Source organism: Mya arenaria, chromosome 1 (assembly GCF_026914265.1).
Source record: "Mya arenaria isolate MELC-2E11 chromosome 1, ASM2691426v1".
NCBI lineage: Eukaryota > Metazoa > Mollusca > Bivalvia > Myida > Myidae > Mya > Mya arenaria.
In genome coordinates, this window is record NC_069122.1 from 7,344,806 (window position 1) to 7,372,280 (window position 27,475).

The 27,475-nt window shown below is 32.6% G+C and overlaps 1 protein-coding gene across 5 annotated transcripts; it reads right to left on the reverse strand.

The window, feature by feature from the left end:
* Positions 1-1,288: 1,288 nt before the first annotated feature.
* Positions 1,289-27,475, reverse strand: LOC128238523 (uncharacterized). Of its 5 annotated transcripts, none has more exons than XM_052954550.1 (15): positions 27,335-27,475; positions 26,580-26,615; positions 11,692-11,844; positions 10,567-10,608; positions 9,644-9,688; positions 8,588-8,920; positions 7,675-8,004; positions 7,263-7,373; positions 5,970-6,296; positions 4,923-5,204; positions 4,312-4,605; positions 4,081-4,194; positions 3,818-3,910; positions 3,546-3,663; positions 1,289-2,582 (listed from the first exon to the last, which is right to left on the reverse strand). In XM_052954550.1, exons 1-15 carry the CDS (start codon positions 27,351-27,353, stop codon positions 2,561-2,563), a joined length of 2,319 nt encoding a protein of 772 aa, XP_052810510.1. In that variant the 5' UTR covers positions 27,354-27,475; the 3' UTR covers positions 1,289-2,560. The 5 variants fall into 5 exon arrangements, 4 of the variants coding, with proteins under 4 accessions (XP_052810510.1, XP_052810483.1, XP_052810492.1 ...); XM_052954523.1 differs by having other exon boundaries at positions 9,644-9,754; XM_052954532.1 differs by lacking the exon at positions 27,335-27,475 and adding an exon at positions 26,711-26,830 and having other exon boundaries at positions 9,644-9,754.

Genomic DNA, 27,475 nt, shown 5'->3' on the forward strand with positions numbered 1-27,475 from the left:
GGCTGAGGCTTTAATTGAAAAGGAGTGGGGTTTCTTTTATAATCGTTACAATTTGATATTAACTGAATACTTACTATTGTTCCGATTAGCACATTTATAACAAAATTAAAATTGTAAATTCCCAACCCTATAAGACTTGAGAAAGACCCTTTAAGAACAAAATCTTGATTAATTTTAACGATTATTGCAAGTTGATTGATATGACGCAGATGCTCCTTCCCAAGTTAACTCAAACCTACTCATTAAAACAAGACATAGTGAACTGTAGCACACATTCACATCATCAATGATAATTATAAGAATGTTAAAAACCCGATAACATCATTGAAAACTAAAATTTTATACAGTCAAAATTATTTCAGAAATAGTTAAGACCACTAAGACCACCCTTAGATTTTACTGTCCAACCAGTCAGCCCACATACATTGAACGGACCGAAATCGAATTTTGGGGTCATTTTAATGTTTGTGGGCAGACAGGGGGTCAAAATTACGTAAGATGATCCAAGGTTATCTGCACTATTTCTTATATTATACCGCAATTTGTACCTAAGATAGCAAGTGGTGTCCTACATGAATGACATCTCCTTCTGTAAATCAAGCAATGTTTAATTCGGACGATATTCTTGTCTTATAATACGGTCTAGTAAGGTCGACTCAGCTGTTACATACATATAATCTTCAGTGGGCCGTAAAGTCAGTCACTATCTAGATGTTAAAAATAATGCCTACTGTCACTTATATAGGTAAAGAAAGATCGTCATTATGTTAGGTATTATATAACTATTTAGTAAAGTTTTGATAAACTTTAATGTATTTGACAGTATTAATGAAGAACCTACCCATGTGAACAGAACTGGCTAAATGTAATATGACCCATATAAATTTCCTTAAAGTTGATATCACCTTTTTATGACATTATCACAGTGTCGGTTTAAAATTCCATTTTAAATACCTTTTTGAAGTCAATATTATTTTGTAAGTACTGATGTTTTATCATGCGGTTTAGTTCATGCATATCCATGAAAGAGTGGAAAACGTTGATAAAAAATTGATCATTTCTTTCCGTCTCGAGTTAAATAGTATCATTTGATTATTTCCCTACAGATAATTTGCGACTACTTATTTCATTTCTTGTAAGATTTCATTCCCTTGACTTGAAAAAGGCAATGCATTATGAATATAAATTAAATGGGTTTTTTTGCAATCTGCATTGCAGCAATGATCACAATATTGATTTTGTTTTCATAAAAAATGAACTTTTGAAGAAATCATCAAATAAATAATTTGAAGATATTTTATAACACACAAAGAAATCATTAAATACATAATTGAAGAAAGCGTTTGACAATACATTTGAAGAAATGATTTTGGAACACGAAGAATACAGAGAAATAAATGGTAAGAATGGCACAAATAAAAAAGTCAGAAAAAACAACATACTGAAATTTAACCAAACAACTTATTATCCAACTTGACCTCCTTAACATTCCATAGTTGTTTCAATCTACTATCAAAACCCAAAATACATTCCTTCAATTACCGCTCGATCCCTTGAGGTATTTATTTAGCGTACATAATACATTTATTTTAAGAAGACAGGTATCTAGCAGCACAATGTAAATATGTAGATATGTAAAGATATTTAAACGTTTAAAACATATTATAATATTGACATTTAAAAGACTTACACAATCGGAAGACAAGGTGACGTATGATCTTAAAACACAGCGGAACAATAATGTTTATTTAGAGGCACGATGAGATCATTCCATTGCATTCCATTGGAACATAGCCAATATTAAAAATCTAAATGATGAACATTGCTTGTAAATCTAGAACCATTCGACACATGATTGTATATATTAGATGTATTGTTTGTCTGTATTCTTGAACCTATAGACCAATGTGGCCATAACATACAGTAGCTCAAAGATGTTTTAGTATTATTTATATTTGTCAAACTATAATTTGTATTATGCAATCTCCATTCGTATAAACAAATCAAAACAAAATAAATAAACAAGATATAGTCGCTAGGTTTTATATAACTAGAATGCGGAGCAACCAACTCGAAAAATATTAAATTATAGTTTGCACTCTTTAGAATGAACATGATAAATTGAAAATCATCAACGCAACAGCCAAACACATTATAACGTTGCGAGGGATGGATGTCTTAAACGAACCAAAAACAAATGATGTTCTTTCTGTCATACCTTAATGTAAATATTTTTGCAAAAATAATCCTAGAAAAACGCATCATTGTACATTTTATCAAATAACATGTGTGATGCTGTCCTCTGACGTCATAGCGCATTCTAATGTTAGTTCAATGTTGACATCAAGGACAAAACAAGTACAGCCCGCCTAAACTCACTTATAATATTATTAAGCTTTGCAAATCCTTCTTTTTTGAGCAATATTTGGTATAAGGTGAAGCGTTTCATACAACTTTAATGCCGATCGGATATTTCATTGGCAGATACACCATAAGCCTTCCATAGACGGAGTCGACTTTGTCAGAAGGAAGCGAGTTCTGACATTGTTTTCGTTTTGTATTACCATCTTGCATTGCGCCATCTGTAAAACCCAAAACATAATACTTTACCATTTACAATAGCAATTAGCAATAGATAACACATGTTTAGTTAGCTCGATCGGGATCATTAATAATATTAACGATGTCATGTTGTTTTAATTGTGTTATAAAAACGCAGACAAGTTAAAACAACTTAACAACTGACATGTAGAGATGTTGTAAAATCAAAATTGGAATAACACATTGCTTTTATGCATACGAGTTTAGCTAAAGTTAAACAAAAATGCAAAAAAATACCATTAAACGTTGTTTTATATGATGCTCATTCTTTTCGTAAGCAAGTCAAAAGCTGTGGGTCATTTTAAACCACAAACGTACAATTAAGGACTGGCATGTCTGATCTGTGACTGCTACCAAAATAATGAAGCTAATTAAAGATGCACTTTACTCTCAAATACAATTTACCACAATTAAAACAAATGTACAAATAAAGACACATAAATGTCGAAAACAATGTTTTTATTATGAAGGATACCAAGTTGAATTTGGAAAAGGGTGCGGAAAGCACGGTATTTCTACCTTATGAGATGATAGTAGATCACAGTAAATATTTTACCACTCAACAATCATATAATATCTTTGCGTGTTCAGCTTTTAAATACTTGGATACAATCGTGTTTTCAGTAATTAATACTTTTCATAAATGCATCATTTGGTAAGAAGTAAAATTTTATCACTTAAAATGTATGTTTAGTTTACATGTGTATGTATTTATTTTGAATAAGCGTCACTTTAAATGATTTGTGAATACGTTTTATGTACTAAGTCTAATGGTTTGTAGCTGGATAAGAATGTTTACTAAGATGTGAAGGAAATAATAAAATATAGGAGTGTATTACATTATATTATATATATATATATATATGATCCACTTCATCGACACTCGATATAAGTGCATTTATAACCAATCAGCTAAACAAAAACACACAATATAACTCAAATACCTATCAACATGTGTGCTTGTATCATCTAATTCCCCACTGAAAATGTGTGTTGACCTTATAGGGCCTCTTTTCTTAAGTTCACAAGCATGTCCATGTATTTCTATGTTTGTTGTATGGCCTATTTAAGAAACAAAAAGACATTCATTAAAGATTAATTAGTATCTACACATACACTGTTTCAACATAATCTTTCTAGAGTAATAAGAAATAAAAAGGACAGCACAAATACCTTAAAGTAATGATTGAACTGACGAGTAATAATTCCATCTTACCCGTTCCGTAGGAGGATTTTGCTAAATGGGACAGTGGAGTTCCTGCGTCGCTGGAACTGGCTACTTGCACATAGCGTGGTGTTTTTAAAACACCTGCAAGGTTATCGACTTTCCTTGTGTTTACGAAGTTAAATATGTAGAATGATATCAATTTTGAATAATTTATATACAATACATACTCAAAATTATTTCAAACACAATTATAAGAAAGGACTAAATAACTGGAATAAAAAATAGGATAATTCAATGCTGAGAAAAATTACCCTTCGATGACTGTAAACAGAATTTTCCAAGTTGTATTGGTAATCTGTCGGGCGCTGTATGGAGACTCGGTAACTTTGTTCTTCGAATGTGTGTAGTGTTCCTTCTCTTGTGAACTGTTATACAAGATCATAGGTATGACAATATGTAGTGGCAATATTTCCATATCAACACAAACTATAACTATGGAACAAAGTGTATACAATAACAATAATGTGAATATGTAAATATACCTAATGGTAGAGGTCGTTGTGGCCTCTGCAGATCCCCTCTATTTAGTTGTTGGTAAAATAAAAGCATTTGAACAAACTGACGTCTCGTTGTTTTATTCTGGCATAAAACATGTTGTAGAATCATTTTTGCCTGATTAATTTTGTTGGGATTTCTCAGTAACTCATCCACTAAAGGTCTCGGCATATGAAAATCTTCATCGAATCTGAGGAAAATCGAAGGTTGCATTCTGTCTACGAGTCCTAGGTAAAGCTGATCAAGGTCCATTTCCATCGAAGTTACATATCGCTCAGTGTCTAAAATATAGTAATAGTACCATCAACATCTAGCAAAACACAAAAACAAAAATGCGAGAACACTTGAATGTAGTTCAAACAATGTATTAATGATATTATTTTGCGCATATTTAGAATTTATCAGCATACAACTCTCTTCACAATCGTTGTCAATTAAATAAAGTTTTAAAAGGTAACTAAGTTAGATATACTTAATAGCATTACAGTACTCGTTCTTAAAATATATCATTTTTACATAAATCGACGGAGCAAAAACTCATATAACACACATATAAATAACAATATTAAAGAATTAATTATTTTTAATAAATGGTAACCTTTCTCGATTGAGGGCCACATAAGTTCATAGATACTGTTTGCATATTTCTCGAGGTAGGATCGAAAGTCTTCAAGATCTGAAGGTTCTTTTCTGAGTACAATGTCTAGTATTGCTGACAAACGGGATCGTCGGGAAGTTTGTTTCATAATGAATCTTTCCTCATCAGTTGAAACATCTGACCTTTGTCTGAGATATGCAAGAAGTTTTTGTCCGTCTAGCTCCTCGATAAGAAACTGTCTATAGCATTGTATCCGTTCAGAAATGGAAACAGTAATCTTTTCTAAAAGTAATATGTATGAAATAGTATCTTTATTTATTGTCCTTGTTTTGGATTTATTCAGGTAGCAACAGGCGGTCTTTTAATGTTTCATACTTAAATCAGGCATTTTTGCGTTACTGAAGGATTTATCGCATTTTTTCTTGCGTATATGTTATATGAACTCAGTAGGGCACGCGAGCAAATACCATGAAGCATACTAGCTCTTATTAAACATTAGCATTATCATCTGCAATTGAATATTTTTTAAAGAAGTGTAACAAACAAGATACGGTTGAATAAAAGAATAGATGATTTTGTAACGTCGTATATCAGTGGTTAAACGACGTCGCGCTTATTCAATTAGAGCGACATATTTAAATAAACAATGAGGTCATAATACCATGCGTGTTATACAATAAAAAAACATCAAGTTTTATCTACACAAAGGACTAGGCGAATGTAAATATTATTGTATGGCTCTTTTATATCATGACCTTTCATCATACCAACATTCACGAGTTTCAATCTGATAAGGTTATATTTCAACGCAACTTGGCATCCCCATGCAAGATTAGACTCGCGCATTTCTTTAATTGAACGGGTTACAAAAAGTTCATGGTTTAGTAACAGATAAATAATATGCACTTGTAAAAATCAGTTTCACAAATGTAAATCATTGGGCTGCCGTGTGAATATTATAGTTCATAAAAGTGTTATCAAAATGTTCATGTATGCACAGTAACATGTCGTTAGTGATATATCGAAATATGATATGTCAAAACATACCTGAAGACTTGTGCAATTCAAGCTGTACGTCAAACTTCACGTTTCCTCTTGGAATAATTGCCGACACCGCTCTGTGGTTAAAAATCAGTTCAGTTATATTCGTTATGAATGCTAATTCATCTGTTTCGAAAAGGTTGCGGACCTGATCTCTAAACTTCTTAAACCAAATCACAATTGAACCAGAAGAAGACGACTTGATCGAACATGACTTCAATAGTATCAGTTCGTCATTTAATTCGAGCTTAATGTGCGCCTCATTTAAGCACTCAACAACTCTTTCTGAAACTTCTGAATCCGGCAATATGATATGAAGCTTGAACTCAGCTCCTGAAAGAAGATATAGGCTTTATGAGATTTTTTTTTCCATTACCAGTTTTGGTTTAGAGTTCGGACAGTAGTAGATATCGGACACACACGTATTTCGCCGTTGTTTTTCAAACAATCATAAATCCATCAATCAAGGACCACACTAAGTTAAGGATCATTGTGACGTTGGGAAACATTCAAATTGTAGAAAGAGAATCGAGCAAATAAGTATTTGGTCATTTAAAAAAAAAACAGAAATCGACTTATGTCTATAACTAATGCATAACTTCACGCCCTAATTCGGAGCCATAACGATAACGAAGATATGATTTATAACTACAGCTTATTGTGTATATATTTCACAGACAAAAATACTTTGCCCTCTGATAAAATGCTGTTTCATTTGCATCCTGCAAGGCGCTCTTTTTGAAATAAGGCTACCATTAAAAACTTCTTTGTTTGACTTTACCTTATCCACTTTTTGATCGTTGGATAGTAAAGTACGTACATGTCAGTAATAATTGTAGTCTATTGGAGCATTATTGAGGCCACAATGAATAAATTGTTTGTTAAACTTTTCCCGACTGACTCATAACAATACTTGAGACCCGAAAGCTGTGTAAACATTTCCCGACTGAATCATAACAATACTTGAGGCCCGAAAGCTTTGTAAACATTTCCCGACTGACTCATACCAATACTTGAGGCCCGAAAGCTTTGTAAACATTTCCCGACTGACTCATAACAATACTTGACAACCGGAAGCTGTCTAAACATTTCCCGACTGACTCGTAACAATACTTGAGAACCGGAAGCTGTGTAAACATTTCCGGTATTCATTTTCTATTTCGTTTTCCACCACGGAATTAAGAGGTAATGATATAAAGTTAAACGAAAGCTATTCATACCTACCCCAGTATGTATGACGGTTTAGGCCAAAAGAAGTATTTTTTTATTGCTGTCTGAAGATGTTTAAACGAGTCATACCTGATTTTATGGTACGAAGCCAGGGTCTACGTTGATTAGATTCTCGTTTTATATGGCGTTTAAAAGTAGATTTCTTTGTCGTTTTACTCCTCACGGACGTGTGTGTCGTTTCTAAAAAGTATCATAAAAACATTCAGACTCAGCAACCATTGCACCGACCAAATGTTTTCATACACCGACATAACGCATTTCTATGAAAGTAATGTGTTACGTACTAAATCATATCTTTAGTGTGTTTAATGTTTTTGAAGTAGTCATCATGTTATTAATATACATTATCTATGAAGGAATCCTTGACGAAAGTTAATTCACATCTTAAGAATATTTTCATCCAAGTATACCTATCATTTTTATCATTACAGCATATCTTAATAAAAGCATTCGCGAGAAAGAGTCTCTGGTATTAACATACCTTCTGCCCATGGCCTCGATAAGAGAAACGCAAGACAGTTGGTTCTCGAGACTGTAGCGTCTTTTGTCTCCTTTTGTTGTTTTTCCAACAGATACTCTATAAGCACGTCGAAGCATTTTGGCAAACTTCTGTCAATATGTTCAAGCAATTGTTGTTTTTGTTTTGATGTTGGTTCATCATCTATATCTATATAATCGTCCAATGTTATCGCCTTTCTCATCAAAAAGAATTCGTGCGCATATTGCGGGTCTATTTCGTCCATCAGACGTGTTTTGTACTTTCTCATTTTTTTTCTTTTCTCTTCTGTCGTAAGTGACAGTGAACGGGATGCTTAAAACATTAAAGTGTGATAAGTTCATTTGGAAAGTTACCCTTTCGTTGCTAAAAAGTGTAAAATATATTTGTTCAGCAAGCGATAATCTACAGATAACTGTTAAACATACACTTATCTAAACAAAGAGAAAATAAGTATCGTACTGAAAATACTCATTGATCAATTGAGTATTCCATTGTCAAACTACAGAAGCTTAATAAGCTTAAAACAAATACATACGTTAACGGAAGGGAATGAATTTATTTTGAAATATGTTCAATTGCAAACGCAAACGTGTTATACCATCATTTATTGATAAAGCTATTTTAACGCTTGTGTGGTCTGTTTACGGTTTTGTGTTTTTCGGTCGGTCATTTGGGCGCTTCCCTTGTGGCTATAAGCATGGTTTGTACTTAATTGTTTAAATCGTATTCATGATGGAAGCTTTCATCACAACAGTGACAGCTCATATGCATTTTATATTTGTAAATGTACATTGTTTCTTATATATTTATAGATATATTTAGAATGTTGAAAACATGGTATTGAAGATTGAAGATTTTTAATGCCTACAATATAAAATATGGTTAGGGTAATTACATGTGCGATGAACTTGTTTCTGAAGTTCGTCATTGATAAATGAATTGCCATTTGTTTCGAAGGATTCCTTTAAAGCATGGAACGCGTCAGATCCCCGTGGAAGTCGCAATAGTTTTTGCAACATTTTATCAACTTTTCTGTATCGCGGTCCGATAGCATTGATATCCTCTAAATCTCTTTCTGAGAAAAACGGCACTAAAACATCTAGTGCACTGTCTGCATCAAGGTTGTCCTTCAAAAAACGGTAGTGTTCAATGATTTGGTCTTTATAGTCCGCATTTTCGGTTTCACTATCAATGCTGCTGTCTTCTAGGGAATTCTCATCAAGCGAGTCTATAATAAAGAATAATATGTAGTAAAATACTGCACTTTTTTCATACAAGCGTGAGAGTTGTTTTAAAAGTTATGGTGATTATCAGAATTTGTTATCCCCTTATTATCGGGAGCTGGTTGCACTGTTTTATTTACTTTATTAAGGAAATAAACTGTCTTATTTCGCCAGGCATAAGAATCATCAATGGGTATTTTTGAAACCTTACTTTGTGTGTAAAATGATATGAATAACCTTTGTTAGTGTTAAGCATGAATATATAAACACTGCTTTATATACATTTGAACAATCGTAAGTACACATGTACGGTTTTTATCAAAATGTATAAGCAAAGACCGTCAACTCCTAGATCCTATCAATCATGATAAAATACGGATTGAAATAACATTATCTGGACATGTGCCAATGGTGTGAAGTCAAGCTTATTTTTAAACATTATTCAAATAATAAACGTGTCATTTATCGAATTTTCAAATCAATTTATCAACCCTTCATACTGCCGAATATTTGTTTTACCCATGCAATTGGCAAGTCTTTAAATGTTTAAACACTGATCATTTTGATATACGACTTACGCTGATAAGGTGATATATTGTATTAAGGTTAAGGTGACGTAAGAGTATTTTATGTTTAAGTGCGAAAATTATGTTCTTATATTTATTAATACTTGAATTGTTGCTAACAAATTAAAATATGATAGCTTAGAGACATAAATAGTTATTTACCATTTGTTGAGGTTTTTGGTCGAGCCCCTTGCTCGCATTGTCCACCTGCAACGCATTTTTGTTCAATGAAACAGTCAGCGGCTAATGGAATCATTGTTTGCGATTGATCTCCTTCAATGCAATGTTTATGACCTTATTGAAAATTATTGAAGTATATACTCTAGCACATCAAATAAACAAAAAGTTTGTTTATAATGTCTTACGTAAATATGCATTACATGGAACACACATTTGAAATTGCTCTCACACGTTCAAACGTTCAAAATGTTAGAAACTGAACTGATAGAAATGAGTCAAAATTGATATGAAAAACTACAGAAACAAGCTCAGTAGCCGTCAGTTTAAACATAAACCCATTTTAATAGAGTAAACGCCAAAGACATAGAACACACACAAAAATCACAATCAACATGGTGCGATGAATTGGCAAAATAGTGACTATTTTTTGCATTCACTATTTAATATCTGGGCCTTGTCCTTAAAACAATACATTAGTTAAATTTTGACTGAGGACAACTACCTGTAGTGTTGTTGTTTTATGTTTGTATTAAACTTTTTCAAAACAGATAGGGGCGTATACGTATTAATGATTTTTTTTTTCATTTTTCGTTTTATAATTTATAATACAAAAACTAAAGTAAAAACATAATTCTAAATCATTATCATTAACATTATGTTTATGTTTATGGTGATGATGATGATGATGATGATGATGATGATGATGATGATGATGATGATGATGATGATGATGATGATAATGATGATGATGGTGATGATTATGATGATAATGTAATGATGATGATGATGATGATGACGATGATGATGTTGATGATGATGATGATGATGATGATGATGATGATGATGATGATGATGATGATTAGCATGAATCAGGTAACTTTCGATCAACTAATATGTCAACTTACCATCTTCCAATTCTGTTGTATAGCTGTGATACCCACTTGACACTGTAATATTAGATATGATTCGTTTTAAAGATTAGCAATGCGTCAATCGCTTAATAAGTGCGCAGATATTTTTTGGTAATAATTATAAATAAATCATTTTAAAGAGAATATTTATTTTGTATTGGGTGTGTCATATATACATAAAGTAGCCGAACAATAACGAAAATTGTCGGAAAACACCGAAGATACATACAGATTGGACGTCAAACTGAACATATAAATTACCAAAAAACAACTGCGAGCATTTTTGCATATTTGTTTAATTAATATTAACATTTATATGAAATACTACAGAAACTGATCTACTAGTTTTAATTATAAAAAAATACTAACACGCATATAGCAGTGTGGAATTTTTATGATTAAGAAGAGCAGGTCCAGCGAAGCCAGCTCTCATTTAAATTAATATGATCTACACATATAATGTTTTCAGCAGGCAGGGAACCTTATTAGGATGTCATGCTGGTTAAGTTGCAAAACTGCAATTCTTAATGATTAGGCGTTGTACTTATTGAAAGCCGATAAACATTTTCACTGACGGGATATTAAAGTTTAAGTCTATAAAAAATATAGCTTCATTAGTAATACTTATTATTGCTCCTTTCATTTTATCACATATCTTTATTTGAATAGAGTTGATAAGTATCCATCTAATCGTTGGAAGACATAATGTTTAAAACATGTTTCAATACGTTTTGTTATTCATTAAATTAAATGAGGCCATCACCGAAACATGAAATCTTGACGTCATCAAGGCAACTGCGACGTAACGACCAAATGGAAAAAAATACTTATGATGTTGTATTTCATCTCAGTCTTATAATATTTTTAAAGGATTCGTAAATATGTTGTTTTTATGTGATTCATTGGTGGAAAATGTGAAACAGGCAGTATGTTTCCTTAATTTACCGAAAAACATGTGGCAAAAAGCCTCCTCTCGTGCTCATAGAAAATATTAAGATCGTTTAACAAAATTGTAAAATGATGTGAATATGTTTTCAAAGTAAACTCTGAGAAAACATTTGAATAGTCATATAACCATTATGATTTATTTTGATATTTTACGATGCGTATTTTAGCTACCGTTTCTTGAAGTCTGGGTCTGTCGAACCTCTTGACCACTTTGTTGTCTTAGAATACTTTCGGAATCTATGTGATATTCAGCGTCCGATATTTGGCGTCTTGTGGCAAATGACAGCTCCGTCTCGGATCGATTTGCTTGATCTCCTGCCAAAACTACAATAGTGAATAGAATAACTTCACATAACTGTTTCAGCCATCGAATAAGTTTAGTATCCCTCAATTGTTTTGCTGCCGTATATGAACCATAAGGGCAGTTTCTGTTGGCATTATAACTACTGAGATTGAAGAAACATAATGTTAGATTTGGGTTTGCTTCTTTAAAATGATTTCGGGATCATAGTAAAAGACTAGACTTTAGACTTAAAAATGTCGTTTTTCGTTAAACTTGGTTTCTACCTAAATGATATATTTGTATGTGTGTAATTTGCTTGTTTTCTTGTGGTGTAATGAGTCCATCTGTTTGCCATTATATATCCTTCATCATTGCGTATTTAAAAAGGATCTGGGCTTAATGTTAGACTACTGCATTTGTCCCTGTATTTTTCATTCGTTTACTGTCCTTTTAGTCATCATTGTTTAATTGTACCTGCATTTTCATTTTAAAAAGGTTTTGAAGAAATGTGTAGAAAAAAACAACTTTAATTAACACAGCAAAGATGTTAAATGACATATATATTTACAATTACCAGACCCGATATTCTTCAAGTGTCTGTTTTTCTAATAAATTGAAAATCGCATGGACATAGTATCGCACAAAACAAGTTAATTTATACAGAGTTGGTATAAGGTGTATTTTATATTATGTAAGCATTTGGTACCAGGAACTAAGTTCTATATGTAAAGAAATTAACATAAATGTTAATATGCGCCCAATTATCTTTATGTTCAATCTTGTTTACAAAAAATGGTATGTAAATTGAAAATATAAAGTTTATTTTTAAAAGAAAAATAACATTTACAAGACGCGGCGAATTTGCTTCACTTCCGTTGATTATATCCATACGTGACGTCCTTATGGTTGCAGTAACCAAACACACATTTTATCAACATGGAGAGTGGCCAGTAACCGCTTGGCGACCGTTCACCTATTGTTTGTCATCTAAACGTTGAACAGCTTTTTTAAGCAAAACAGATAGAGGTTTCCGTAGCGGGACATTACAATAAGTACGTGCATATTATTTTCGATCGTTCTATTAGAGTTCGCCGATTGACTTAGACAGCACAAAATTTCATAAACATCGAGGTGGGGGTTTCAATGTCTTGCAAAGGGGGATTAAAAGATAAAAACAAAATGGCTCTTAAGACGGTATGGCACAAGTCCGACATAAGCTGCCTTTGGGAGAGTCTTATTAAGTACTGTATTGATATCTCCTTCATATGTAGGTCACCATTAAAAAGGCAATGACTTAATTCTAGAGGTGTCAAAATTGGCGGTGTCTAACATTCTTCTTTTTAATTGACATCGAAAAATGAAAATTCGCTCGCATATACACAAGTTCATTCTCATAGGAAGTTCTCAATGTAATATTCTGTATCTAAAGTGTTGATGCTAATAAAGGATTTCTCGCATTTTTTCAGTTTGATCACGCTTTAAGAGCGCATGCACTTAAGAATGCCCTGCTGCGTACATACAGAATAAACTGACGAACAAATACGACCAATCATTTTATCAATATTTTAAATAATGATAACCACTTTAAAAGTTAGTAAATATGCTGCATGCTATAACTTATTATTAAAGACAAGTTACTGTCAGTAAACGTTTGTTAAGGCAAATAACATGTTCCCTCTAATTGTTAGTTGCGTATACCATAGATTTAATGAAGCCGTATTAATATAATCAAATTTTCGGTCGACATAATGTGTTCGGCGTAGGCATTAGTGACTAAAAAGCCTATAGTACAATGCCACAACCTTCTGACATTAATTTTCATACGATGCATATTTCTTCATTCAATAGATAATAAATTGTGTATTTTTAGGACATGAATAAATAATGTCATGTTAATAGCAGTAAAATATGTGTTCTAAAATTTAAATATTCAAAATAAAACAAAACTCACTATTGGTAGAATGATTTGTCCCCATGCCTTATATTACATTTTTTAAACTTCGGTATTTGAACATCCGACACCCACTGAATCTTTCTTACCGTTTAATCAGATAAATATCTATTTGATTTTTTTAAACCTATTTTGAACATTGCCAAAAAGACTAATAATAACCACACTAAATAATTTTGGATGTAAGCCATTTCTCCACGTAATATCCTGATTGAATGAAATACTGCAGTGTTATTGTAGGTAGAGATAGCAAATGATCAATACGATTAATCATCAATATCCCACTAAACGAAAGCTTGTATCATGACAATGAATGAGTATCAGATGTCAATAAGAACCGTGTATGCTTACCAAAATAATACAAAACGGGGCGTCTTTGTTGATACCAAACTAGTTTCAGTTTTGGTTTCAAATCGCTTCAATAGTCTTAAATCGCTGATTGCTAACACTATTGTTCATCCCTATGATATGATATGGTGATGTTTTAAAGAAAATTCGTAAAATTAAAATATTTCCAGCAGGTAGTTGGGCAGATAGACTCAATGAATTACTTGGAATTTATTTAAACCGTGGATATAAAGGCAATACTTTGAAGAGTACTTGCCTTCTAGTTTTTGAAGATGAATTCCTGAAACAAAATATAGTGTTGAATATAGCATCCTTACATAATTAAGCTTTCAGTCCTTTGATTTTATGAAAATTTTGCAAATTCATGTTTTATTTAAAACCTTATTTGGCTGACTCGGAGTGTTTGGAATGTGACGTCATTTTCTTCAAATATTTTACATAGGTAATCATTTGGAAGAAAAGATTAGCTAATATATGTCGCTTTTGTTTTTAATAATGTTTTCTTTATTTGTTCCCAGTTTTAGTACACTGATGCTTTTTATTATAAAACGCTATGATCACACAGATTTTGGGGACTGTACATGAGATTGCCAAAAAAAGAGGGTTTTTTCTGTAATGAATCTCAGGACAATTATTTAATAGAATGTGTTACACTTTGATATCATAATTGTAAAAAAAGTAACAAAATGTAAAAATGTGTCGGAAACCGGGTTCGAACCCTTGTCGCCAAAATTGCATTCCATTGTTGTCTCAACTGAGCTACAACGTCTTACTCTATTTCGGTGACATAATTAAGCTATTCACCTAACTCGGTAATATCACGTGATAACACCGACTAGCCAATCACGCATAAGGAATGAATTCTACTAGGTAGACATACTCAGTAACATTTTTAATGGAAAAATACGAAATAACTACTAAACTTAAATAAATTGTAAACTATGTGGTACCTCAGTTAGTAAGTTTCAATGAATTGTACACATAAATACCAAGTTTATAACTGTTTTCGACAGTTTTCTTTTTTTTCTTGCAAATGGATCATCTGGTGCACAGTTGCTTTAAACCTTTTATTTTATAAGACAGACTGTCTGTGATGCTCATAGTTTCAAACAATGACTGCATCGTATCTTTGAAAAGTTTTTGCATTAGGTGCTCTGAACTGTATTCCTCCGTCTGCAGATAGAAAATGGATCTCTAATCATAGAAGTACTTTACCTATAAGTTTATTATTATTTGTTTTATTATTAAGTTTCCTTAAGTTAATGCATACTTTGATAAGATTTACTTTTTACGTTTTTATTGTTGGGATAAGAGTAAGGTTTGTGCACGTAAACTAGTTTAAACCCCCAGTAAATTTACATTTTACTGACCGTTCCAAGGCCATTTATAAACATACCTATTTTCTATATATAGTATGTATGCGCCGTGCTGTTTGTGGAGTTTTGTGCTGTTCTTCCATGTTTATTGTTTGTGATATTTTGTTTTTGTGTTCTATGTCTTTGGCGTTTACCCGGTGCCAGTAAACCGGGTTTATGTTTAAACATTTTGCTACTGAGCTTATTTCTGTAGTTTTTCAAATAAGTATTCATGGATTAAGGCGCTTTGGAAACCTGCTCAGAAAGTTTTGCTTAAAATAACAAATGCATGGTTTTGTGTACAGATTCAAAAACATGTAGGAGCTTCTGCGTAAAAGCCGATTTTCTTTAAAACAATAATACAGCAGATGGCCGTTTGCCTGTTTTAACTAAATGGTTTCGCCACGTTGTTTTTTTCAAAATGAACTAGGTTTCGGATAGAACGAACCAACGAAATCTCTTCTGGAGGGTGTTTCGATAGACGATAAAACTGCTTTTCATCTTATTTAAAACTGTAACAACAAATTCGTGAAACCTATGTCAAACCCAAACTGATTCACTAACAGCTAAAACGCCATGTATAATTTCCAGATCACTGTTACCATAAGAAATTATAAAAGTTGTAAAATATTATTCTATTTATATCTGCAGTGGTTGATGATTTTTTGTTACTATTGTGCTATGTAATGCTAATCTATAAATCGTTATAACTTTATTGAAGTTTTTGTAAGAAAAGTCAAGTTGTGTTTGAGTGTAAAAGATGGAAGTCTTCAAAATAAGTTCGGGAGCAACGCTAGTGATACTATAAGATAGGTTGTGTAGTACAGTTTAGGATGAGATTGCAAAGTGTTTCATTGTACATACATGCTCTGGTTTTGGGTTTCAATTAACAGGATTTAACATTTACACCTGAGAAATGTCGTAGAATTGACAGGAGTTATTTTTTTTTTTTAAAAAGAGGGAAAGTCTGTGACAGGCTGCAACATTTAATGATTTTCAACTAATTTTAAGTAATATGGTTGTTGTTATACTAAAGTTTGACAAGAGCTATCCAATTATTTCCCTTAAACCATTATCTGTTTCGTTTGTAATTACTTACGATCAGACTCGTATAGTTTCTGCATTTTCTGGTTTTAATACTTAAATTGGTCAAATGACATGGCTTTTTGGAAGGAGAAGTCGGTTATTTCCTTATCGATTTATAATAAAGCTAAAGTATTAATATATTTTGAGATTATTTTTTTTTCCTAAATAGCTTTTAGTTTTTGCAAGAAAGGGCAATGCTTTGTTAGTTTACAGTTTGAGTAAAATTATTTGTACATGGCTTTCATATTCCCTATTTCAAGTGTATGATGTATTGCATGGTTTGTACTAAATTCACATCGTTATCGTTTAACAGTTTTATTGTCGAAGATGGCACTGGGACATAGTCGTGGTAGAGACGGTGTTTAGGTCGATCCACAATCGGTAGATTTTGTTGTAAACTTGTGCATGTGTTGGATGTGTTTCGTAAGTGTTTTATACATATATATTGTTGTTAATGTGAGTATATATCTATTTGCTATTAATTTCCGATGTTTATATATACCAGGACACTATATAGCTGTAGTTCAAGTTGTCAAGACGAATATTGACTTAATTGTTTAATAAACTTCAGGGCACATTAGTTATAGGTCTTAAAAACAAACTATAGAAAGGAACCAGACATCTATGTAACAACCTCAAACAAACCATATAACGTAACCAGACATCTATGTAACAACCTCAAACAAACCATAGAATGTAACCAGACATCTATGTAACAACCTCAAACAAACCATAGAACGTAACCAGACATCTATGTAACAACCTCAAACAAACCATAGAACGTAACCAGACATCTATGTAACAACCTTAAATAACACGTAGAACGTCACCCAGGACATCCCTTATCTTTTAAATACTCTCATTACAAAAAACATTGAACGTAACCCAGGACTTTCTTTATGTACTTAACAACCTCATTACAAATAAACTGTAGAATGTAACTCAGTACTTCCTTCATATACCTAACAACCTCATTACAAAAAACATTGAACGTAACCCAGGACTTTCTTTATGTACTTAACAACCTCATTACAAATAAACTGTAGAATGTAACTCAGTACTTCCTTCATCTACCTAACAACCTCATTACAAAAAACATTGAACGTAACCCATGACTTTCTTTATGTACTTAACAACCTCATTACAAATAAACTGTAGAATGTAACTCAGTACTTCCTTCATCTACTTAACAACCTCATTACAAATAAACTGTAGAATGTAACCCTGTACTTCCTTCATCTACTTAACAATCTCGTTATAAATAAACCGTAGAACCTAACGCAGGACTTCCTTCATCTATTTTTGTCACCACACTACAAATAAACCGTAGAACGTAACCCAAAACCCCCTCATCTATTTAACAACCTCGATACAATATAATGTTTTAAAGGTTTAAATAAGACAACCGTGCACAGAATCCGAGTGGTCTTGTCTGCCGGTTTCGCTTTTATATCGTTGGCCCAATCAAACAGAGGAAGGACATCACGTGATGGAAACTACGGCTTTAATAGTATTTTTAGCCTAAAACAACAATCGACATGTAATAATGAATATAGTTCGATGCATTTGAAGTTTTGTTAAGTCACTAAGCGAGTCTTTCGTTAAGGGTCTGTGAAGCATGTTATTATTAAACAGGGCCCGAAACTGGGTTTCTCCCAGTAGTTTACAATTCTATTGTAAAACAGGAATTCATCTTAGGATTTCTAGCGAGTCTAACAATATTCAGTTCTTCAGTTTGGCATATTCCCTCGTCGTTGACCAAATAAAGAAGTCCAGAATGATCCATTAAATTGACACTGCTTTCGAAAAACACCTGAAATGAACAAACAATTTAGGATCACATTAATAAGCACTTTACAATAAAAGTATGTTGTTGTTATTTTGATTTACTCAAAAGGAAAACTAGCACTAGGAACACGATAACAATGATATCATAATATTTCATCCATGAATGTTTTAAAATATTATATACAATCATTATTTTCTTTCTTTATGATATTATAGTATTTATTTTACTTTACTTGAATGAAATTCAATGTGGCATTTACCTGTTCCAGTACGCATTCGAAAGGAACCTAGCTTACTGGGAAAGTTTCTGTCAACATGGAAATCGGTCGACGCCAACGCTTTTGCTACTGTACAGATAGTAAAAGTATTTTTATTACTTTCTAAACTAAACTTAAAAACAATTTACTCAAATGCTCTTCAACTACCAAATGAAACAGTATGCAAACAATACATACAAGATACATCTACATGAAATAACTAGTATGTAGACAAATAAATATGATTGTTAACTTTCACATGCTTTTAAAAAAGTATTTAGTTGTTCAACACACAATATATCCTTTTCAAGTTGCATACAAGTACGGTGTAGTTCGCCAACTTAAAATTGATATCAAAACAAAACAATTTCATTTAGTTATTAAGTTTATGTGTTTATACACGTCTGCAGCTTAGCATATCACTGATATTGTTCCTGTCCAGATTTAATTTTGGTGTTCAAGCTTTATGAAGGTTGGACTATTACGGGTAAAACGTAAAACAGTATATAAAGGATAAGCCCTTATTCGTTCCTCTGGTAGCAAATATTTACCCTAGGCTTGATTTACGGTACCGACATAAAAATACCGTACGGTTGATGCAGCATTGAGAATATATATCCACAAATTAATGTTGCATAGTAAATTATGACATGACAAAAGGATTCTTGGAACTCATAAAGTCTCACATATAGCCTAAAACGTTTCAGCACAGCATTTTTTTAGTTTTAGTTGCTTGCTGATCATTGACTTTAATGATATAAAAGACAAAGTCTGAGCCCGATGTAGCCGACTTAAGCGGAGTTCTATATTCAAATGAATGAGTAAAGCCTGATAACCGATCGCGAAGGATCAGAGGGTAAATAAATAAACTGTGTACGTAGTCCAATGTGAACTGTTAGAGCCATCAGGCAGCACTGAGGTTAAACTATAATTATAAAATCATACCAATCCTCTTGACGTCATGTTGTCTTGCCTCTTCCAAAACTGTTTCTGGTATTTGTCCGTAGTATACCATAATTCTAACAAATAGTTCCCTGTTTTTAGCAGATGCATATTTTATAATATCTTGCAGTATTAACTGAGCAAGCCTTGTTCTGTTCTGTGTTTGCAGATCAGATTTACTCAGAGTGAGGAGGTGCCTACAAGATTGAAGAAATACACTTGGTGAAATGTTTCGTTTCAACTCGTTGTAATAGTCCTCAAGATTGTCGGCGATGCTTTTACCGATTTTTGTCATATCTGGAAATAAAAATACATGTACTGCTATACAACTGAAATGTTCATTTACCTACGAATCAATGTTTAATAATTTTAAAATAAAGAGATAACGTAGAAAATAACTTTACTGATACCGATACATGATTTCACGACAAATTAAAACAAAATTGAACAGTAATGCACTTTCAAAATACTTTGTATCGCCACGCGTCACTTGATGAGATTTTCTTACCTTCGTTTTGGCCACCGGTAATAACGGCATACACATAAGGCTTTTTTGACTTGAGGTCATCAAGGAATAAATCAATACCACCAATATCCTTTTTCAACAAAATATCCAACATGGCTCTTGTACGCTCTCGTCGTGATTTTGAGTTCGTGCAAATTATGGTCTTTTCGTCACTTGATATCATACCGTTCTCAAGCAAGCTGTTAATAAAGATCCATACATCAATTTCCTCCACCAGGAATTCTTTATTTAAATAAATTGTTTTGGCGTGATCAGGGTTTCTTTCGTCATCTGAAATGTTTTGTATTAGCGGGTACATTATCCTCCTGTAGCTACTCTCGTAATAGTGTTATCACTCTTATAGGTATAATTTAGATCCAAATATATACCTCGTACCATAACATTTAATGCAAAATTTGAATGGATAGTATAATATAACGAAACATGTAAAGACTTTATAACAAAGAACTTGAAGATCATACCTGTTTCTTCTGATTGAGCTGACTGTACCTTGACCGAAAACGTCATGTTTGGTATCAAAGCAGAAACCTCATGGTGAGTAAATACTATCTGCGTAATAGATGTAGCTAATTTGAGTAAGTTTTGCTTTGTAAGCAGTTGGTGAAACACACTTTTGCTCATTTTTAACTCAAAAACGATCGACCCCTTCTTTGCCTCCAGTAAGGAGCACTTGGTTTCAATTAGCAATCGATCGTTTATAGTCAGTTTAACATCGAACTGTTCAATGGCATCAACAATTGATTGTTCCTTTCCGGAGTTTTTGTTTTCTATATTTATCGTCATTCGTACTGTTTCCGTTTCTGAAAAAAATATGTGACCACCGGTGAAAAAAAGAAAACCGTTCATAGTAAAGAAAGTGCACACAAACAAGTTTAAACCCCCAGTAAATTTACATTTTGCTGACCGTTCCAAGGCGGTACCTAACAATCCTTGATAAACACCCTTTATTTGTTTCATAAAGTATATATGTACAGTGTTGTCTGTGGAGTTTAGTGCTGTTTTTTATGTTTCTGGTTGGTGATTTTTGTGTTCTATGTCTTTGGCGTTGACCCTGTGCCGATAAACGGGGCTTGTGTTTAAACTCTTGACTAATGTGCTTCTTTCTGTAGTTTTTCATATAAATTTCGATTTTCAAATATGAGCGTACTTATACACATTTGTTATGAACAAATATTATAGTTTAACAAATAAGAACACTTGATCAAGTTTAATGATTCATTAGAAAATTTAGGGCATTAACGGAAAAGTTAAATACACGTTTTATCAATTTTAGGTTAAATATATTTATACATGTTTCAGATAGATGCAACTATGGTTCTCGTATCATTAATATTTAACTCACCATGGACAATTTCGAAACAGCCAGAAGATGTCCGTTTGTCTTCTGTTCCTGCTGTATGTTTGATGTGTCTTTGCACAAAACTTGTCTGTGTTTTTTAATGAATCTGCAACAAAATATTTCTTTATAAGACTAGTGTTGTACATGTAAATCTACGACAGAAATTATTTTGTTTGAATAAAGAATTAAATCGATATTGATGGCTACATTAAATTGCTGTGTGAATACATGTTTTTACCTATTCCTTTTCTGTTCGACGATCTTTCCTTTAGAAAATCTATCGGATAACTGTCATCTTCTAACGCTTTAACCAGCACGCTGTAAGTTTGTGCAATATCTGATGCGTTCTTGATACAGTTTAAAAGTGCAACACAACTTTTATGTCGAGTAAGCGTCGGGTGAATAATTTCCTCGTATTGATCAAGAGATAACTCTCCGTATATCAACAATGTTTCTGCTACTTTGTGTGGATCGATCATTTCAAAAAGCGCACTTTGATGATGTTTCAGGTTGACATGTATATCTGTTTATCCAGATAATGGTACACATTCTAAAAACAAACATACAAATAAACAATATTAATCTCTAACAAGTCAACTTTATTAAAACAAATCGTGTTTAATCGAGATCATCCAAAAGAAACAATCACCTTCAAGAGAAGACGTTGACTGACGCTCACAGATGTATCCCAGGTTGAGTTCATTTAAAAACATACGTGGTTTCATATACGCCTCCGGTATTTTACATCTTAAAATCTTTCGCATAAACATATCCACCTTTTGATAGCGAGCTCTCATGACAGCAAGCTCTTCTCCATCTCTTTCGTCAAACAAACCTTCAGTCAAGCACATGTCGACCAATTCATCACGATCGAGTTCATCTTTCAAATATCTAACATTTCGAAGAATCACATTGCGATCTTCAACGGGTATTCCATGACGAACGAACATCGGAGGAGCTTACGTGTTGGAAGCTTTAGATATTGGAAAACATATTTATAAATGTACGTTTAAAGAAAACCAATGATCATGCAGCGACCACCGGCATAATGGGATTTTGTGTGCTGTTTTGGGCCATATAAAGAGCTATATTTTTGAACACCATTAGTATTAGTATCACCAGCGCGCGCAAATACCTTATATTTAAGTATAATATTTCAAAACAATGTGTTCAATTTTTTATTAGTCCTAATTACAAAAGCATCCAAACGCTGTAAAGATGAAATGTTTGAAAAAGCATATGACGTTAACTATGACCAGCGTTATGACTTCCTTAAGCAACGACGCACCCACGTATTGTTCAAAGGTTTAAAAATAGTCAAAAGTTATCAAATCTAAGGTATGCAGGAAGAATTATCAATTATGTTTGGGTACAAAGCCTCGTTACCGGCCTACGCACGTGCCCGAGGGTCAGATCTTCACATACACAACGGAAACACATGCAATAAAATTTTATTACTTTTGTTTTTCTCTAAATCCAAATAGTCCTGATCAACTAAACAAAATGGTTGTTTGGTTAGAGCAGTGGTTAGCACACTCGCTTCTCACCTAGGCGACCGGGTTCGATTCCCGGCCTGGGCGCATGTGGTTTATGACCACCAAGCCGGACAGGTGGGTTTCCACGGGGTACTCCGGTTTCCCCCACAACACAAGAACACATTTTCGCATAAAATTGTGCCAACGATGGGTGATCAATATAATTTTGTAAAATTTTGTTTCACAATAGTTGTAAAATACATAAGTTTAAATTTACTAAACAATAAAAGCCTATCTTATCAAGGTAAATAATGTGAATAACATACATAATTCTACCTACTTGCATATCCACTCGAATATGTACCTACAATTAAACATATAACGCGTAAAATCGTGCCAACGAGAGTGATTTATACAATGATGTAATAATTTGTTTCATAATACTTGTAAAATACATAGGTTTAAATTTACTAAGCAATAAAAGCCAATCTTATCAAGGTAAATAATGTGAATAGTATACGTAGTTCTACTTACTTGAATATCCACTCGAATATGTGCCTAGAATTAAACATATGGAAAACTTAATATATCTGAGCATGGTAAGAAATGACGTAAGCATTTCGTTACAGCTACTTCCGTTGTAGCAATGTATATGAAAAATGTTGTTAGTTTTGATATATATTTCCATATGAAGAGATTCCTAGATTTTAAAATGGCACTATTCGTGCAAGAACTGTACCAATCATTTCATCTCTTTTAATCGTGAAAAAGTTGATAATAAAAATAAAAAGATACTTGCATTTAATTTAAAACTGTTGATGGCACATGACGCGAGATCAGGTTAAACACATTTCTACCAATGTTGATATTACTTTAATGAAACACACCAACATTTCACCAAAAACCTTCGTTCTACAGTATGCAAAACACAAAACAATACAGGATAAAGCTAATCTCACTATTTTTGTTTCCCTATAAGTTTTTGTCAAATTGTATTTTTTAGAGATTTTAGACTTTAAAAAGGAATTATGTTTAAAATAATTACAATAAACAATTCTTCATTACTCGAAATCCAATTAAGTACGTATTTTGGCTAATTGAAATAAGGTACCTAATGCTGATAAGCTTAAGATGTTTCGAGAAAATGGGGCCTGTTTTGTGATGGCATTTCAGTTAGGTCTAGTGGATATTGATATAAGAATGTAGTTATATTTTTTTCAGTTCATAAACATTTCTTAACATTGCTCTTAAGATGTAAAAACCTGTCCAAGTTGTACTGAATTGTTGTTTAAATCTCAGATTCAACCTTACAGGTTAAGGAAGCATCGCGCATACCTTAAATGAATCCTTAATTGAGAATCAAACGCGTACAAGACATTTATTTTCAGATGTTCTCGTTTTCTATAATAAACTGGCGCTGTTGTGCAAGATATATGAAATGACCCAGCCGATTCTTTTTGTTTGCACTGTATTATTTTCAAAGAATTATTTAGGATTGAACATTTCGAGAGTAAGTTTTTTTTATTTAGTTTATTGTTTTATTTTGATATTTTCTTTTCTGTACATAAACTCTTTAAATTATATTAATTTAATATGGAGTCACCATTTTTTCTACTTGTTTCTCTTATTTGTTATCTTGTTTTATAATCCCTTTCCCTACGTATACAACCCTTTCAGTCCACAATGCAAGGGCCGGCCGCAACTTAGAAATTATATACATATCTGGTTTTAACTTTGAAAGCGGGTATGCCTATATTTAGTCTCAAATGGTGCTTTCTGATGGGTTTTCCCAGTACATTGAAAAATAAAAAAATCTATAACGACACTTTTAGAAGGGCGGGGACTGCTTCGGTTGCACAACAATCCCCTGTTAGATCAGATAGTATACTAACATAATTAGGGTATCTAAACATTCAAATTGCACTTGTACAATTTTGGGGATGTTTTCTTTGTTTTAACTTATTCTAGTAACAGAACGGTCATCAGGGGGAAGAACTCCTACCCCAGTTACTATACCGGGTAAGGTTTTAACGAATTATACTCATTGTTGTTAGAGCAAATTAAATATCAAATGTCTCACATTATTTGCAAACATAATATGAGTGGTGTTATCCGAAAATATCAAATAATCAACAACAATGCTTAGCGTATACAATTTAAATCATCCTAAAGTTAAAAAATGCAAGCCCTCTAATGTTTCCTGTGAGGCAACCTTGTCACGTAGTTCTGCAATAAAAAACGATAATACAATTGTGCATGTGTGCCAAAGAAATACTGTCTCGATATATAATTGTTAACTCAAGTTAAGAAATTTCCAACTAAACCATACAAATTTCCATTATTTCCATTTTATTTTGCTAGTTTGAACATGTTTTAAATGTGCGGTTTTTGTAGGCTATGAAATTAAAATTCAAAACCAAGTGATATAATCTAAAAGAAACATCAGTATACTATATGACTACCAGACTCCTAAAAATGTACGCATTGATCGTTACACCTACTGAAGTGTGATCAAAAATATTTTCAATTAAATATTTGGGATCCATCATTAATTGAAGTGTTACTGCATGCTGAAATGATTCTATTCAATGTATGAAGGTGTAAGATTACTGCATTTGCAATACATATTACGTTAGAGGTATTGATTACATTTAATTACTAAAATATGAAGCATTCCAATTGTTCCCGAGTCTCATTTTATCTAAGGCGGACTGTACCAGTGGAAATGAGATAATCTCATAGGTACCATCTCCTGCAGAGCGCTCAACATTATAAATTCATAAGTCATTTTTAAGAATATAAACCCTTTCCAATATATTTTGTTTTTTACTAACCGTATTTTGTCCCAAATGATTTACGTAATGAAAAGCAGTCAGTTAATGATTAAAAGCTTCCTCAATGCAACTGTCTCTATTTTCACGAGTCAACATATTTTTTTGGTTCGAAGAATATATACAATAGCTTCCTTTCTGAAACACCTCATCGGGTGTCTTATTACTTTGTTCAATCTAATTTGCTTTCATTTGAATACGGACACCATATCGCATTTATATTCAAAAATGAGGTATTAATGACAAACTAACACTTCAACCGACAAACCGTCCTTTCTAGTTGTAGCTACATGATCAAATGTGTTTATAATAATAATAAACAATAAGTATTCAAGCACAATACATTGTCCCACTGTAGATCGGGACTTTAAACCAGTCGAAATTATAATAACAATTGTGTTCGCCGTGCTGGATCGCAGTCGTAACGTATGTTTGGCCGTTTTAATGACAATAGAACACCTAGACCAAAAAACACAAAAATACCCTTTTAGTCATTTCTCAATATCAACTCATTGTTTCCACATAAAATGCATTGCATAATTCGAAATTACATTTTTAAAAGTCCATTATCTTTTGTTTAACATTGAGATACATCACTGTTCAACAGTATACAGAAAATGATTTCTTTAGCAAAACCTGAGCGAGAAACATAAAACGTCTAAATTTAGATCGATTTCAAAGTAAATTAGATAAAAATACACAACCAAAATGGTAATCCGCTCTATCAATATCATGCTTTCAATTATAAACTTGGGATCCCATCTTTTTATTCATTGCCAAACATGACTCAATGAGTCATGGCATCTGAACTATATCAATTAAACAACAACTATGCTAAGCAATTACAATTAAAATCGCTCTAATGATAAAAAACCTACCCTCCAATGTTAATGTGGAATCGTCCTCGCGTAGATCTGCAATGAGAAAAGTAATGCAATTGAACATGTTTGTAAAATAATTACTGTCTCTATGAACAGATATTAATAAGAAATTCACAATAAAAACGTACCTTTCTCCATTTTACCCTTTTATTTTGTTAATGTATACTCGTTTTTAATGTACAGTTTAGGTAAGCTATATAATCGTTTTTAAACTTGATGTTATTCTGATCAAAACATGTTGAAACAAGAGATATGACCTTAATCACCATTATGATTATACAATAAGACACAAATCCTCATGCAAAATATCCGTTTTATTATCAGCTGCTGAAGTACTGATTTCCTCTAATGCTTTCATTTATTAATTTGGGATCCCGTCTTTTATATAAAAAGATATTATTAATAGAAGTGTTACGTAAAACCTTCAGCATGCTCTAATGATTACAATCAATGGATGAAGTCGTAAGTTTACTGTACTTGCTGTACGTAATATGTTAGTGGGAGTATTAATATCTTATCACCAAGTTAGAGGTGCTATTTATAGCTAATTATCAAATTATTGAGCATTTGAATGGTTAATTTAACATTTAATCTTAGGCGTCCAGTACCAGTAAGAGTGAAAAAAATCTAGAATTCATGTTTACTGTCTCCTTCCTTGCGCTCCAATGGAGTAGTAATTCATGAAACATTTTTAAGAACAAAAACGCTCTCTTATATATATAGTTTTGTGTTTACTATATTACTATATTTACCAAGATTTGACATATCCATCGTTGTTCCCTTAATTTAATAATGTTAAATACATCATCCCGTTTTAAACATGTAGTTTCTACACCATCGAGTATTGTTTCATCATTTGAAGATGAGATTTGTGTTCGTTATTATCAACATTA

Excerpts from the sequence above, each read along its gene's own strand:
- LOC128238523 (XM_052954523.1), bottom strand. Across the intron at positions 3,911-4,080 it reads CTGTTTACAGTCATCGAAGG|GTGTTTTAAAAACACCACGC; the intron begins GTAATTTTTCTC and ends ATAACCTTGCAG. Across the intron at positions 2,583-3,545 it reads ACAAGCACACATGTTGATAG|ATGGCGCAATGCAAGATGGT; the intron begins GTATTTGAGTTA and ends TGGGTTTTACAG.